General features: G+C 45.3%; 1 protein-coding gene across 1 annotated transcript in view; it reads right to left on the bottom strand.

Annotated features, from left to right (window-relative positions):
• The window catches only part of loxhd1a (lipoxygenase homology PLAT domains 1a), a 160,387-nt gene that overhangs the window by 22,374 nt on the left and 120,054 nt on the right, over positions 1-17,959 (bottom strand). Inside the window, exons 30-34 of the mRNA XM_078198217.1 lie at positions 13,841-14,050; positions 12,323-12,470; positions 8,503-8,711; positions 6,454-6,639; positions 5,694-5,821 (exon numbers count right to left, since the gene is read on the bottom strand). Of these exons, the coding sequence (XP_078054343.1) occupies positions 5,694-5,821; positions 6,454-6,639; positions 8,503-8,711; positions 12,323-12,470; positions 13,841-14,050 (881 nt within the window). The remainder of the gene's footprint in view (positions 1-5,693; positions 5,822-6,453; positions 6,640-8,502; positions 8,712-12,322; positions 12,471-13,840; positions 14,051-17,959) is intronic.

The raw sequence follows: 17,959 nt of genomic DNA, 5'->3' as shown, positions 1-17,959 counted from the left end.
CCCGCTGCCTCAGCAAAGCAGCCAGCATAATTAAGGGCCCCACGCACCCCGGACATTCTCTCTTCCACATTCTTCCGTCGGGAAAAAGATACAAAAGTCTGAGGTCATGTACCAACCAACTCAAGAACAGCTTCTTCCCTGCTGCTGTCAGACTTTTGAATGGACTTACCTCGCATTAGGTTGATCTTTCTCTACATCCAAGCTATGACCATAACACTACATTCTGCACTCTCTCCTTTCCTTCTCTATGAACAGTATACTTTGTATAGTGCGCAAGAAACTATAAGAACATAAGAACATAAGAAATAGGAGCAGGAGTAGGCCATCTATCCCCTCGAGCCTGCCCCGCCATTCAACGAGATCATGGCTGATCTGAAGTGAATCAGTTCCACTTACCCGCCTGCTCCCCATACCCCTTAATTCCCTTATCGATCAGAAATCTATCTACCCGTGATTTAAACATATTCAACGAGGAAGCCTCCACCACTTCAATGGGCAGAGAATTCCAGAGATTCACTACCCTCAGAGAGAAGAAGTTCCCCCTCAACTCTGTTCTGAACCGGCCCCCCCTTATTTTGAGGCTGTGCCCTCTAGTTCTGGTTTCCCTTCTAAGTGGAAAGAATCTCTCTATCTCTACCCTATCCAGCCCCTTCATTATTTTATATGTCTCTATAAGATCACCCCTCAGCCTTCTAAACTCCAACGAGTACAGACCCAATCTGTTCAATCTCTCCTCATAAGCTACACCCCTCATCTCCGGTATCAACCTGGTGAACCTTCTCTGCACTCCTTCCAAGGCCAATATATCCTTTCGCAAATAAGGGGACCAAAACTGCACACAGTACTCCAGTTGCGGCCTCACCAGTGCCTTGTATAGTTGCAGCAAGACCTCCCTGCTTTTATATTCTATCCCCCTCGCGATAAAGGCCAACATTCCATTCGCCTTCTTGATCACCTGCTGCACCTGCAGACTGAGTTTTTGCGATTCGTGCACAAGGACCCCCAGGTCCCTCTGCACAGTAGCATGATGTAATTTTTCTCCATTTAAATAATATTCCAATTTACTATTATTTCTTCCAAAGTGGATAACCTCACATTTGCCAACGTTATATTCCATCTGCCAGATCCTCGCCCACTCGCTCAGCCTATCCAAATCTCTCTGCAGACTTTCCGCGTCCTCCACGCAATTCGCTTTCCCATTCATCTTCGTGTCATCAGCAAACTTTGATACCCTACACTCAGTTCCCTCCTCCAGATCATCTATGTAAATGGTAAACAGTTGAGGCCCCAGCACCGATCCCTGCGGCTCGCCACTGGTCACCAACTGCCAACCAGAAAAGCACCCATTTATTCCAACTCTCTGCTTCCTGTTAGATAGCCAATCCCCAATCCACGCCAACACCCTACCCCCAACTCCATGTACCCTAATCTTTTGTGAGGCACCTTATCGAATGCCTTCTGGAAATCTAAAAACACCACATCCACCAGTTCCCCTCTGTCAAGGGCACTAGTCACATCTTCATAAAAATCCAGTAAATTCGTCAAACATGACTTTCCCTTCATGAATCCATGCTGCGTCTGCTTGATTGAACCATTCTTATCCAGGTGCTCTGCTATTTCCTCTTTAATGATGGACTCCAGCATCTTCCCAACTATGGACGTTAAGCTATTCGGCCTGTAGTTACCCGCCTTTTTTCTACTTCTTTTTTAAACAGCGGCGTAACAGTAGCTGTTTTCCAATCAGCCGGCACTACCCCAGATTCCAGTGAATTTTGATAATTAACTACTAAAGCATCTGCTATTACCTCAGCCATTTCTTTCAGTAGCCTGGGATGCATTCCATCCGGGCCCGGGGACTTGTCTACCTTCAGTCCCATTAGTCTACCAAGCACTACCTCTTTAGTAACAGTAATTGTATTAAGGACCTCACCTCCCACCAACTCTCGATCTCTAATATTCGGTAAACTATTTGTGTCTTCCACCGTGAAGACCGACACAAAGAACTTATTTAAAGTCTCAGCCATTTCCTCGTTTTCCACTATTAAATCCGCCCTCTCGTCCTCCAAGAGTCCAACATTCACTCTAGCCACTCTATTCCTTTTTATCTATTTGTAAAAACTTTTACTATCATACTTTTTACTGAATACTAATGCATGTGACAATAATAAATCAAATCAAATCAAATCAAAGAAATATAGATAAAAACAAATGCCATTTTAATCCATCGTGGCAGGGGCATCCTGACAGAGTCCATTTCCTATCTCACATCATTAATATGACCCAGAGCCATCCTGACACATTAGGGACAAAGGAACAGGCCATTCAGCCTGTCTACTCTGTTTTGTCATTCAATCAGATCATGGCTCTTAGGTCATTTTTCCCATTATCTCCTTAACCCTTGATGTCATTAGTATCCAGAAACCTATCAATTTCTGTCTTGAACATACTCAGTGATTGAGTTTCCACAGCCCTCTGGAGCAAATAATTCCAAAGATTCACCACCCTCTGAGTGAAGAAATTTTTCCAGGTCTCAGTCTTAAATGCCCTGCCCCTTATTCTGAGACTGTGTCCCCTTGACTTTAGACTCACCAGCCAGGGGAAACCTCCTATCTATTCTACCCTGCCACGCCCTGTGAGAATTTTATAAGTTTCAATGAGATCACCTCTTATTCTTTGAAACTCGAGTGAATACTGGCCCTGTTTCTTCAATCTCTGCTCATAGACAATCCCACCATCCCAGGGATTAATCTGATAAACCTCTGTTGCCTTTCTTCTTTGGCAAGTATTCCTCCAACATGCAGATCAAAATTGCACACACACATATATATTTATCTATATGCACCTATGGGCCGGAAGTTTATTGTCCTGCCCACTATACAAGTCAGTTGACCTCGGGCGGGATTTTCCGGTTTCGGGGCGAGCGAGAAGTCCCGCCCATAGGCACGATACAATTGCAGCAAGATGGGCGGGATTCTCCAGCCTCCCGGCCACATGTTTTCCATCGGCAGGAAGTGGCGTGTTGTTTGTTAGTGACAGGATTCTTTGGTCCCGCCGCCGTCATCTCACGGCAGCAGGAAACCCGCGGGAGTGTGTTGCCGCTGGACTGGAGAATCCTGCATGCGTGAACGGCTGGAGAACTCTGGCTGACATCTTTACTCCTGTACTCAAACCCCCTTGCAATGAAGGCCAACATACAATTTAACTTCCTATTTGCTTGCTCCACCTGCAGGTTCATTTTTAATGGCTAATGAACAAGGGCAGCCAGGTCCCTTTGGACATCAACACTTCCCAATCCCTCACCATTTTCTTTTTTTTCTACCAAAGTAGATAACTTCACAATTATCCACACTATATTCCATCTGCCATGTTCTTGCCCACTCACTTAGTCTGTCCAAATCCCCTTGATGCTTCTTTAATTCTTCCTCACAACTCACATTCCCACCAAGTTTTGTGTCATCAGAAACTTTGGAAATATTATATTTGATCCCCATATTGAAATCATTGATATAGATTGTGAATGGCTGTGGTCTTGCAGTATCCCACGGTAACAGCCTACCATCTTGAAAATGACCTGCTTATTCCTCTCTGCATTTTGTGTCTGTCAACGAATTCTCAATCCATCTCAGTATATTACCCCCCAATCCCATGTGCTTTCATTTTGTTTACAAACCATTTAAAAAAATGTTCATGCTCTGTGGGCTTCTCTGGCTAGGTCAGCATTTATTGCCCTTCCCTAATTGCCCTTGGGAAGAGGGTGGTGAGCTGCCCTCTTGAACCACTGCAGTTTCTATGTTTCTACCTCTGGAGTTCAGCTCTTTTGTTCATGTTTGGACCGAGGCTGTAATGAGGTCATGAGCAAATGACCCTGGCAGAACCCAAACTGAATGTCAGTGGGCAGGTTATTGCTGAGTAAGTTGCTTGATAGCATTGTTGATGATCCCGCCATCACTTTACTGAAGATCAAGAGTAGACTGATGGGGTGGCAATTGGCTGGGTTGGGTTTGTCCTGCTTTTTGTGTACAGGACATACCCGAACAGTTTTCCATATTGTCAGGTAAATGCCAGCGTTATAGCTGTACTGGAACAGCTTGGCTAGGAGTGCGGCAAGTTCTGGAGCAGAAGTCATAGAATCATAGAATCCCTATGGTGCAGAAGGAGGCCATTTGGCCCATCGAGTCTGCACCGACCACAATCCCACCCAGGCCCTATTCCTGTAACCCCACATATTTACCTTGCTAACCCCCTAACACTAGGGGCAATTTAGCATGGCCAATCCACCTAACCTGCACATCCTTGGACTTTGATTTGATTTGATTTATTATTGTTACATGTATCAGTATACAGTGAAAAGTATTGTTTCTTGTGCGCTGTACAGAAAAAGCATACCATTCATAGAGAAGGAAAGGAGAGAGTGCAGATTGTAGTGTTACACTCATAGCTAGGGTGTAGAGAAAGATCAACTTAATGCAAGGTAAGTCCATTCAAAAGTCTGACAGCAGCAGGGAAGAAGCTGTTCTTGAGTCGGTTGGTACGTGACCTCAGACTTTTGTATCTTTTTCCTGACGTAAGAAGGTGAAAGAGAGAATGTCCGGGGTGCGTGGGGTCCTTAATTATGCTGTCTTGAGTACGATTGCCTGAATATTGTCAGGACTTATAGCATTTGCCGTATCCAGTGCCTTCAGCTGTTTCTTGATATTACATGGAGTGAATTGAATTGACTGAAGACTAACATCTGAGATGTTGGGGACCTTCAGATGATGCTGAGATGGATCATCCTCTCGGCACTTCTGGCTGAAGATTGCTGCGAATGTTTCAGTCTTATCTTTTGCTGATGTGCTCATCATTGAGGATGGGGATATTTGTGCAGTCTCTTCCTCCAGTGAGTTGTTTAATTGTCCATCACTGTTCATGACTGGATGTGGAAGGACTGCAGAGCTTAGATCTGATCCGTTGGTTGTGGAATCGCTTGACTCTGTCTGTTTCTTGCTGCTTATACTGTTTGGCATGCAAGTAGTTCTGTGTTGAAGCTTCACCAGGTTGACACTTCATTTTTAGATATGCCTGGTGTTGCTCCTGGCATGCCCTCCTGTACTCTCCACTGAACCAGGGTTGATCCTCTGGCTTGGTGGTAATGATAGAGTGGGGAATATGCCGGGCCACGAGGTTGTATATAATTCGGCTTCTATTGATGGCTCACCCAAACGCCAGGTTCTTTGGGGGATCCCTTCCTCTGACCCTCCCTCTGGCAGCGGCAGAGGGACACATGGCTACACCTCCCCCCTTGGAGTCCAAGGCGCCAGGTTCCTGTTTGTCAGGACCCGCACTTGTGCCTGCGCACAATTCAACGGGAGTCAATGGGATTCCTGCAAGGGGGCTAGTGGGCCTGGTGATTCCCGGTCTGTAGTACTGCTGTTCCTTCACTGCTGCTGGGTCAAACCCCTGGAACTCTCTCCCATCAGCAGTGTGGGTGTACCTACACCACAGAGACTGCCGCGGTTCAAGAAGGAAGCTCACCACCACCTTTTCAAGGGCAATGAGGGATGGGCAATTAATACTGGTCTAAACAGTGATGCCCACACCCTGTGAAAGGATAAACAATAGATGCACCAAACTTCAACACTGAAGATTAGCAGATGAAGGAACGACAGACAAGAGATCCTGGACTTTTGAAATCACTTTGGAATAAAACCCACCTGTCCCCATTTTTATCAAGCAGCATCTCCTCTGTGGTCCCATTGGCTCCAAAGACGGACATGTAAATGTTGGCATCAGTCCCACCATTTGGGGTGTCACCGGTAACCACGGTTACTTCATAAGGGATCTGTTCAACAACATATTTATTGTCAACTCTAAACAAATGCCACACACAAGGAATTCACCATTAAAAATCCAGTTCCTATTTCCTTCCTTTCTACTTGATCCAATTCACCATTTCGATTCTGATTCCCATTTTCCATCCTGTTTATGGTACACAATTTCATTACCGGTCACTATTCCAGTCCACTTTCACGTTGCTCCTATTTTATCGATTTCCTTTCTGTGCTCCTTCTGTTTTTCTTTCCATACCAACTTAAGTTTAAGTTTAAAGTTTATTTATTAGTGTCACAAGTAGGCTTACATTAACACTGCAATGAAGTTACTGCGAAATTCCTCTAGTCGCCACACTCTGGTGCCTATTTGGGTACACTGTGGGAGAATTTAACCTGCAAGTCTTTCAGACTGTGGGAGGAAACCAGAGCACCCGGAGGAAACCCACACAGACACGGGGAGAACGTGCAGACTCCGCACAGACAGTGACCCAAGCCGGGAATTGAACCCAGGTCCCGGGGGCTGTGAGGCAGCAATGCTAACCACTGTGCCACCCTGCCCCTATTCCCAAACTAAACACATTCGAATCCATCTGATTGTGCCAGATTTTTGGCACCTTGCAGGAAGAAGTGGAGCAGTTCCTACCTTGTGCCCAATTTGGACAGTTTCTGCATCGAGGATACTGAACACCCGTGCCGTCAGCCCATCACCTCGGTCTTTGGCAAGCCAGCATTTGCACTGAAAGACATACATGATGCCTTTGGTCGGCACGGTAATTTCCAGCTCCTCCACCAGCCAGCAGCTCTCTGGAGTGGCACCGTCGTGACCCAACTGTTCAGAGGGAACCAAACACGGTCAGAGATCAAGACAGAATTGTAGATGTAAAAGGAAGGGGAAAGAAAGGCATTTATTTAGCACCTTTCTGCTCCTCGGGACATCCCAAAGGCTTTGCAGCCAATAAAAATAGCAAATGTTGGAAATACTCAGTCAGCCATGCAGCATCTGTGGAGAGATGAACAACATTAATGGTTCAGGTCCATGACCTTTCAACTCAAGGGGTGGGATTCTCCGGCCGATCACGCCAACTGCATTCTCCCGTCCCGCCGCAGTGAACAGAGATTTGGCTGAGTGCCGAATTCTCCATCCTCGCTGGCAGCAGTGACCGGGCGTGAACAGCTGGAGAATTCCGACCAAGTCCTTTGCTTCCCTCTCTCTCAGATGCTGTCCGACCTACAGAGTATTTACAACATTTTCTTTTTTTGAGTTCAGATTTCCAGTGTTTGCAGTATTTTGCTTAAATGCTTTTGAAGTTTAATCACTCTTGTTATGTAGGAAACATAAGTCAGTTGATGCCCAGCAATGTGATCTGGAGAACTACTGTGCTCTTCCATTAATATCATCATAGCATCGTGTGTGTCCACCTGAGAGGGAAGATAGGACCTTGTTTTGGTATTTCATCTGAAGGAAGGCACCTCTGACTGTGCAGCACTCCCTCAGCACTGCAATGGAATGTCAGCCTGGATTTAGTGTCCTTGGGTGGGGTTTTACGGCTTCGCTCGGGTAGGACTGGAAATTCCTGCCTGAGGTCAACAGAGATTTCCGCTGTTGGACCCTCGCCCGCTCCGATTCTGGGCAAAGGTGGTAGAGTTCCGGTCCATGTCTCTGAAGTGAGAACCCATAGCCTTCTGAGAAAGATTAATGGGCCAACAATGAGAGGCAGTCATAGAGTCTTACAGGATGGAAAGAGGCCCTTTGGCCCACTGTGTCTGTGCTGGCCATTAAACACCTATCTATTGGAAACCCATTTCCCAGCCCTTGGCCTGTAGCCTTGTATGCTTTGGCATTTAAAGTGCTCATCTAAATACTTCTTAAATGTTGTGAGGGTTCCTGCCTCTACCGCCCTTTCAGACATCTTGTTGAAACCAGATGAAGACATCACTGGAACCAGTTGTGATGCTGTCTATAATAGCTTGCTGAAGCATACAAGGTTCTGACAGGGCTTGACAGGATAGCTGTGGGACAGATGTTGTCCCTGGTTGGGGAGCGTCTGGAATCAGGGGACACAGTCTCAGAATGGGAAGCAGGCCATTTAGGACTGAGATGAGGAGGAATTTCTTCACTGTGAGGGTGGAGAATCTTTGGAATCCTCTGCCCCAGAAGACTGTGGGAGGCTTAGTCATTGAGTATGTTCAAGACTGAGGTCGATAGGTTTCTAGATATTAAAGATATCAGGGGATATGGGGATAGCGCAGGAAAATGGCCTTGATGTAGAAGAAAAGTCATTATGTAATTGAATGGTGGAGCAGCTTGAGGGGTCGAATGGCCGACTCCTGCTCCGATGTTCTGTGTTCCTAAACTTGGCGCCTACCTGAGCACATGAGGAGTGATCACATGATGACGTACCAGAAGGCAGCTGGTGCCTATATAACTGCAAGATTATAATTTCATTTTGACACAAGGGGGAACGAACTGGAGCACTTCAAAATAATTGCAAGACAAATTTAAAATTCTTAATTTTATTCCCCGTCAGATGTTTGTGGATATGTGAAATATATGAACAGATCCAGAAACTCATTAGACCAATGAGACAAATGGGTCCTGTGTCTGACGACTCATTCCTGTGGTGACAGGAACACTGTGGTTATTGGACAGAGCTGATATACTGGGATAGAGTAGTCACTCATCTAAGCTCACCTCAATTTTCTTAATCTCTCCAACATCCAACCCCATCACCTGGAACTTTTCCATTGATCCAGGAAGAAATGCACTCTTTCCTTCGGGAAGCTCCAGCCACATTCGTGAAGTTTGAATCTTCAAGGGCCCCATGATGATCATATATACACGGCTATTGGTACCAGCATCTCTCTCCTGGCCTGTGGTAATTGTTATGTGGTATGGAATGGCTGTTAACAGACAGGAGGGAAGGAAATATGTTACTTCATTATCTCCTGATTTCTTCCTCCTCCCATTGTCTTTTTTTCCTATGGAACCACAAACTACGAACGGAATTTTCCACTCCCGCCAGGAGTGGGAATAGGGGAGGTGGTGGCGTGGTGGTATTCATAGAATCTACGGCATGGAGACAGGCCCTTCAGCCCAAACTGGTCCATGCCGACCAAAATGCCCATCTAAGCTAACCCCATTTGCCTGCATTGGCCCATATCCCTCTCAACCTATAGAATGTATTGTTGCTGGACTAGTGACCCAGAGATTTAGGGTAATGCTCTGGACACCTGGGTTCGAATCCCACCACGTCAAGACCATGAAACCATTGCCAATTGTTGTAAAAACCCATCTGGTTCACTGATGTCCTTTAGGGAAGGAAATCTGCTGTACTTACTTGGTCTGGCCTACATGTGATTCTAGAGCCACAGCAATGTGGTTATTCTTAACTGCTCTGGGGATGAGCAATGAATGCTCGTCCAGCCAGTGATGCCCATATCCCATGAATGAATTAAAAAAGCATTAAATAGTTGTGGGGCAGCCGATCGGTGGGAATGCGCTCTGTATAGACTCTGTGTGGCAGATTAGAAAATGCTGCCATCCAAAAATTCGACCCACAATGTCATAACAGCACAGGAGGCCACCATGCGGCCTATTGAGTCAACTCCCAGTCAGTCCTATTCTCCCACTCTATCACCATAGTCCTGCAAGTTTATCTCCAAGCTCATGATTCCTCTGTCCATCTATATCCTGCTGCATATTTTTAATTCTGCATTTTAATATTGAGTTTTTCTCCTTCAATTTCTCATTGATATCCCCTCCACCTCTCGTCCTTCATTTTCATTCTTCTTCCATCTCAGTGTCTTCAGTGTGTCTCTCCCTCTTTCTCACATCTTTCAGGTGATTCCTCTCTCCATTCCTCAGCTTCCATTGTGCATCTCTCCAGGTGTCCTCATTCAGTGTGTTTCTCCTTCACTGACTTTCCCTCCACCTCTCATCCTTCAGTGTATTTCTCCCTCGATATTCAAAATGTGAGTGTGTTTCATCCTTTCTCTTCTTCTTAGTGTTTTCATTTTCCATCTTGGGTTAATTTCTCCCACTCTCTTCATTGTGTTCAAACCCTAATTTCACATCTAGCAATGTTTCTCTATCTTGAATTCTTAAGTAACTTTCTCCCTCAATCCCTTAACCCTTCATCTCTAGCATGTTCATCCATTTTGACCCTCCAGTTCCTTTCTACATGTTTCTCTCTCAATGCCTCAAGTATTCAAACATCTATCTCAAATCATTTCGAATTTCCTTTTATCCTTCCATCTCCAGTCATGTCGAAGGAGCACAAGTTCCAGACAAAGACCATCTCCAACAAGAGAGAATCTAATCAACTATACTTGGTGTTCAAAGGCATCACCATTGCTGAATCCTCCACTATCAAAAGCTTGGGAGTACCACTGACAGAAACTAAGGTGGATCAGTCATATAAGTATTGGGAATACTGGGAATTCTGCAGTGAGTAACTCACCTCCTGACTCCCCAAAGCTTGTCCACCATCTGTAAGTCAAGAGTGTAATGGAACATGCTCCACTTACCTGGATGAGCGCAGCTCCAACAACACAAAAGGCTCAACACCATCCCAGACAAAGCATCCTGCTTGATTGGCACCCTATCCATAAACATTCACTTCCTCCACCAATAGCAAACTGAGGCAGCAGTGTGTACAATCGACAAGATTCACTGCAGCAACTCACCAAAATTCCTTAGGCAGCATCTTCCAAACCCACGACCACTAACACCTAAAAGGACAAGGACAGCAGACGCATAGGAATACCTCTATCTAGAAGTTCCCGTCCAAACCATTAACCATTCTGATTTGGAGATTTATCGCTGTTCTTTCATTGTCACTGGCTCAAAATCCTGGAACTCTTTCCCTAACACCACATGGACTGCAGTGGTTCAAGTAGGCAGCTCATCACCACCTTTTCAAGGGCAACTAGGGATGGACAACAAATGCTAGCCTAGCCAGCAAAGCCCACATTGCATGAAAAAAAAATTCCAGTCAATCTCTTTTGTATCCGCTCCAATGTTTTCACACCTTCCTAAAATGATGCACTTGGACACAGTACTCCTGCTGGGGCTGATCTGGTGTTTTATTTGGTTTAACATAACTTCCTTTTGTATTCAATGCCTCTATCTATTAAGCAGACTAGTCTAGGTCTTTCTGTACCTCTTTAAAACTGCACCATTTAGCTTCTTTTGTCTCCTCTCATTCTTCCCCTTGTATCAAAATGTATCACTTCATGTCAGCCATCAGTCCACTCTTGATCATTAGTAAAGTGATGGATGGGGTAACCAATAGTGCTATCAAGCAGCACTCACTCAGCATTAACCTGCTCACTGACGCTCAGTTTGGGTTTCGCCAGAATTATTCAGCTCATGACCACATGACAGCCTTGGTTCAAACATGGACAACAAGGGACGTTTTTTACACAGAGGGTGGTGGGTGCCTGGAATGCGCTGCCAAGTAGAGTGGTGGAGGCAGACACGCTGGCATCGTTTAAGACTTACCTGGATAGTCACATGAGCAGTCTGGGAATGGAGAGATACAAACGAATGGTCTCGTTGGACCAAAGAGCGGCACAGGCTTGGAGGGCCGAAGGGCCTGTTTCCTGTGCTGTACTGTTCTTTGTTCTTTGAGTCCATCCATTCCAGCAGCCCATCTATGTCCATCTGAAGCTAGTCTCACAACACCAGGTAAAGGACTTTAACCTGGTGTTGTGAGACTTCTTACTGTGCCCCCACCCAGTCCAACGCCGACATCTCCACATCACATCGGAAGCTAGTTATTGTCTTCCTTGCTGTTTACCACATATTCAATTTTGTGCCATCTGCAAATTTTGAAATTGTGTCCTGTACCCCAAGCCATTAATGTTACACAATGATCGCAGTGGTTCCTCCTCCGAACCTGGGGAAACTCCACCATCCTCCAGTCAAAAAAAGTCATTCACCACCGCGATCTGTTTTCTATCCCTGAGACAGTTTTGCATCCTCGCTGCTTCTGCCCATTTTCTCCCCACAGCCTTCAATTTTGCTAACAAGTCTAACATGTGGTACATTAGCTGGACATCTTTGTACTCACGGGATTCTGATGCTAAGTAGATTATTCAAGGAAAGATTGATTATGTTAATACGGTGCTCTTCTGGAATGGAAAAATAACTGCAGTTCAAGTAGCAATAATGACAATATTGTCAGATGGTGCTAGCCAACAAGGCCTGTACATTCTTGTATGTTGTGGAGATTACATTTCTTCATTATAGATGTTGGCTTGCTCGGATCCGAAAGAAAGGAATGACTGGGAAAGAAAAAAGGATGAAGAGAAGGACAAAGCATCCTTTATGAGAGAGCTATAGACAATGATCCATGAACGTTTGGTACATTATAGATGTTACTGAATGGAGGGAGGGCTAAATGAATTTCTCATATCTCAGAAGTCCTATTGGAAGGTTGACTACAATTTTTCCTCCAATTTCTACAAGCATGGACAAGGTAAATCTCCATAAAGATAAATATTCTTACTAGGTCCTTCCTCAATTGTGTCTTCAATAATGCTTTTCCGTTTACCCTTCTTGATGAGGGCACTGTTGTTGACATTTCGGAGACTCAGTGAGGAACCATGCATGCTTTTAGCAGAACTGTGAATACTTGTTCGATCTCCTTCGTAACCCTATGAGGCAAAATACAAAGGATCATCCAAATTGGGGAAACATTCACTCCAACCCTTTACCTCCAACATCATCACTCTTCATACTCCCAACTCCTCCATCCCAATTTCCCACATTGCCTCAGTTTTTTCCACACCCCAATTTGATCCCCCCATTATTACTCTCCAGGCTTTTCACAGTAATTTGGGTTTTAGGACAGTTGACTAGAGATGGAGTAAAATGCTTCCAAAGCAGGTGCTGGGTGTAAAACACAGCACAGGTCTATTATATCTGCTAAAGACATGCCCCGATCACAGACACTCCCAATAAGGTTGGATTGTATGACACATACTAAACAACAATCCTAATTAAATAGTTAAAAACAGGCTCTAGAGAAGAAAAAAAGTTACTTTGGAGAGGACTGAGTTGTTTAAAGTGTTCCAAACTAGTCAGTCTTCTTCACAGTGAGGGAGACTGGCAGGGAGAGCTTCCTAGCTCCTCAGTTAGCTTGGGAACAGAAAGCACAGAGGAGGGGGAAGCTTCCGGAAGGACAAATAAGAGACTGCCACTCCCAGCTGAGGAAATTGGTTTCATCTGTCCATACACTGTCCGGGACCAATAACGCACCCTCACTTGTAATGTGCCATAGGGGGACAAGCGAGGGTAAATGCATGGGGTTATGGGGATAGGGCCAGGTGGGATTGTGGTTGGTGCAGACTCGATGTGCCAAATGGCACTGTAGTATTCTATGATTCTACATGCTCAGCTGTTTATTTAGCTGCTGCATCATCTTTAAACTGTTGTTTCTTCATAAATTACTCTATAATCACTTATGAGCTCATCCCCCTTTTTTGGTAATCTGTGACTCCCAAATTTAAATCTTACGATGTTATTCCTAATCGCCACCTACACGGGATCTATTTCCTCACTCTCTGACTCAAAGTCCTTTTCCGCTACTTTTCTCATGCCATCCTTTCGTATCAGGGCGACACCTCCTACATTTCCTTTGTTTTCAAAATGTTAAGTATCAGGAATATTTATTTCCCAACCTTGGCCACCTTGCCAACCACGTTTCTGTAATGGTAATAAAATCAAACCCATTCATCTTCACTAGGCGCTGCTAGTTTGTCTATCTTGTGATGAGTATTTCATGCATTTTGATAAAAGCCAATAATTTATTGTATAACTGTTCTTTGTATTGACCTACTGTTTGAACTCTTTGAATGTAGTGTAAACAGTTTTATTTATATCCAAAATTTCAAAATATGTATAAAATATATATATACACACACAATAAAAAGGGAATGCACCTTCTCTGTTTTCCTGTGGCACCCATTGCGATGTTAATGTGATTACATTTGCAACAATATTAAGCATTTGATGCACAAATTACCTTCACAAACAGTGTCCTTTCAATTCTCTTATCCTCCTTGGACTTGGAAAGCCAACGTTCACATGTGAACAAGTAGTTCTCTTCCAAATCTACATCAACCACCTCCACTTTCTCCAAATACCAATCAGGACTTGCCATGGTGTTGTCATGACGAATCTTGATCTTGAAAATTTGCCCAAGGTCTACAGCTTCTATTGCGAATGTGTCAACCTGTTGGTGCAAGATGGATTAGCCATTTTAGCAAAGCCGTCATTTTTAGAGAGCAGCACGACCCCCTGAGTCAAAGGGCTGGATTTTACAGAGGAGGGAGGGTCATTGTTTTGGGGCGGGAATACTCTTGTCACCGGACCCCGCTCTGACTAACCCATTTCCCTGGGGTTGAGGATCCATCATTTATAGCAGAAAGACAGCTGGTGGGATCTCTACTCTACAGATGGAGCCTGCCAGCACAAAGTCAGATATTCTGTGGTGCTGCAGCAGATCAGTTACTGCAGCCTCGGTAAAGAGAGACTCAGAGAGACAAGCCCATATCAGTGGAAGTGAAAGGGCCTCGGTGGGATGCTCATTCGGGGAGTGAGTGCAGCCTCGATGGGCCAAATGGTCTTTTTCTGCACTGTAGGGACTTTGTGGTTCTATGGTACACACAGCTGCTACTGTGCACCAGGGTGTGAATTCAATGGTGGTGGATAGGGTGCCCATCAAGTGAGCTACTTTGTCCCAGATGGTATTGAACTTCTTGAATGGAAGCTGCATTCATCCAGGCAAGTGGAGAGTATTTCATCACACTCCTGACCGGTGTCTTGTAGATGGTGGACAGTTTTGGGGAGTCAAGATGTTAGTTACTCGCCACAAGATTCTCAGCCTCTGACCTGCTCCTGTAGCCATGGTATTTATATGGCTGGTCCAGTTCAGTTTCTGGTCAATGGTAACCCCCAGGATGTTGGACAATTCAGTAATGGTAATGCTATTGAATGTCTTGGGGAGATGGTTGGATTGTCTCTTGATGAAGATAACCATTGCCTAGCACTTTGGTGGACAAATGTTACCTGCCCCTTATCAACCCAAGCCTGAAAGTTTCATTTTAGTTTAAAAAATTAATTTATGGGATGTGGCTGTTGCTGGCTATGCCAGCATTTATTGCCCATTCTAATTGCCCCATAGAAGGTGGTGGTGAGCTGCTGCCTTGAACCACCGCAGTCCCTGAGGTGTAGGTGCACCCACAGTGGTGTTATGGAGGGAGTTCCAGGATTTTGACCCAGCAACAGTGAAGGAACGGTGATAGATTTCCAAGTCACGATGGTGAGTGGCTTAGAGGGGAACCTTTAGTTGGTGATGCTCCTGTGTGTCTGCTACCTTTGTCCTTCTAGATGGTAGCAGCTGTGTCTTTGGAAGCCACTAGTCTGAGGAGCATTGGTGATTCCTTGCATTGCGTCTTGTAGCACTGCTGCTACTGTGTGTCGGTGGTGGAGAGAGTGAATGTTTGTGGAAGGGATGCCAATCAAATGGGTTGCTTTGTCCTGGATGGTGTCAAGCTTTGTGAGTGTTGTTGGAGCTGCACCCATCCAGACAAGTGGAGAGTATTCCATCGCACTCCTGGCTTGTGTTTTGTCGATGGTGGACAGAATTTGGGGAGTCAGGAGGTGAATTATTCCACACAGTGTTCCTAGCCTCGGATCTGCTTTTAGCCACAGTAACATTTAAAGTTTATTTAGTTTAAAGTTTATTTATTAGTGTCACAAGCAGGCTTACATTAACACGATAATGAGGTTACTGTGAAAATCCTCTAGTCGCCACACTCCGGCGCTTGTCCTGGTACACTGAGGAAGAATTTAGCATGGCCAATGCACCTAACCAGCACGTCTTTCAGACTGTGGGAGGAAACTGGAGCACCCGGAGGAAACCCATGCAGACATGTAGACTCTGCACAGACAGTGATCCAAGTTGAGAATTGAACCTGGGGCCCTGGCGCTGAGGGAGCAGTGCAAACCACTGTGCCATCATGCCGCCTATATTTATATGGCTTGTCCAGTTCAGTTTCTGGTTAATGTTAACCTTCAGGATGTTAATAGTGGGGGATTGAGTGATGATGAAACCATTGAATGTCAAGGGGCAATGGTTATATTTGTCTCATTGGAGATGGTCATTGCCTTGCTTTTGTGTGGCACGAATGTTACTTGCCATTTGGCATGAAAGTTACTTGCCACTTGTCAGCCCAAGCCTGGACATTGTCCAGGTCTTGCTATACTTGGAGATGGACTGCTTCAGTATTGAGGAGTCACAAATGGTGCTGAAAATTGTGCAATCACCAGTTAATTTCCCCACTTCTGACTCTATGATAGAAGGGAGGTCATTGATGAAGCAGCTAAAGATGGTTGGGCCTAGGACACGACCACGAGGAACTCCTGTAGTGATGTCCTGAAACTGAGATGATTAACTTCTAATGACCACAATATTCCTTTGTGCCCAGTATGATTCCAACTAATGGAGAGTTTTTCCCCTGACTCCTATTGACAACAGTTTTGCTAGGGCTCCTTGATGCCGCACTTGGTCAAATGCGGCTTTGATGTTAAGGGCAGTCACTCTCACCTCACCTCTGGAGTTCAGCTCTTTTGTCCATGTTTGAACCAAGGCTGTCATGTGGTCATGAGCTGAATGATTCTGGCGAAACCCAAACTGAGCGTCAGTGAGCAGGTTAATGCTGAGTGAGTGCTGCTTGATAGCACTATTGGTTACCCCATCCATCACTTTACTAATGATCAAGAGTGGACTGATGGGCTGGATTTGTCCTGTTTAGTTAGGGGTGTGGCAAGTTCTGGAGTATTGGTCTTTCAGTGCCTTCATGATGGAGGGTCTGCTCCACGTGAAAATGGGGCTATGACTCCACAGGAGCTGTAGTAATACTGTCATTGACAGATGCATCTGTGACAGGTACATTGGTGACGACGAGGTCAAGTAGGATTTCCCTCTTGTCGGTTCCCTCACCGCCTGTTGCAGTGCTTAAAGAGCCAGCCAGTTCGGTCAGCAGCGTAATCAAGTCAGAGTTGGTAAGGAGCATTGAAATCCCTCATCCAGGGTACAGTTTGTGTCCCTGCTACCCTTGTTTCTTCCAAGTGGTGTTTACCATGGAGAGCTGATTCATCAGCTGAGGGGGTGGTGGCAGGTGGCAATCAGCAGGAGGTCTCTAACCCACGTTTGACTCTATGTCCTCGGCAGCTTGGGGTCTGGATTTGATACCGAAACATAGAAACATTGAAACTAGAAGCAGGAGTAGGCCATTCGGCCCTATCAGCCTGCTCCACCATTCATTTTATTCATGGCTGATCATCGAATTCAATATCCTGATTCCCTCTTCCCCCCATATCCCTTAATTCCTTTAGCCCCAAGAGCGATATCTAATTTCTTCTTGAAATCAGACAATGTTTTGGCCTCAACTACATTCTGTGGTAGTGAATTCCACACATTCACCACCCTCAAGGTGAAGAAATTTCTCCTCACCTCAGTTCTAAAAGGTTTATCCCTTATAGAACATAGAACAGTACAGCACAGAACAGGCCCTTCGGCCCACGATGTTGTGCCGAGCTTTATCTGAAACCAAGATCAAGCTATCCCACTCCCTATCATCCTGGTGTGCTCCATGTGCCTATCCAATAACCGCTTAAATGTTTCTAAAGTGTCTGACTCCACTATCACTGCAGGCAGTCCATTCCACACCCCAACCACTCTCTGCGTAAAGAACCTACCTCTGATATCCGTCCTGTATCTCCCACCACGAACCCTATAGTTATGCCCCCTTGTAATAGCTCCATCCACCCGAGGAAATAGTCTTTGAACGTTCACTCTATCTATCCCCTTCATCATTTTATACACCTCTATTAAGTCTCCCCTCAGCCTCCTCCGCTCCAGAGAGAACAGCCCTAGCTCCCTCAACCTTTCCTCATATGACCTACCCTCCAAACCAGGCAGCATCCTGGTAAATCTCCTCTGCACTCCTTCCAGCGCTTCCACATCCTTCCTATAGTGAGGTGACCAGAACTGCACACAATATTCCAAATGTGGTCTCACCAAGGTCCTGTACAGTTGCAGCATAACCCCACGGCTCTTAAACTCCAACCCCCTGTT

This window comes from Mustelus asterias, chromosome 1 (assembly GCF_964213995.1).
Source record: "Mustelus asterias chromosome 1, sMusAst1.hap1.1, whole genome shotgun sequence".
In the NCBI taxonomy this organism is placed as follows: Eukaryota; Metazoa; Chordata; class Chondrichthyes; order Carcharhiniformes; family Triakidae; genus Mustelus; species Mustelus asterias.
This window is presented reverse-complemented; position numbering and strand designations above follow the sequence as displayed.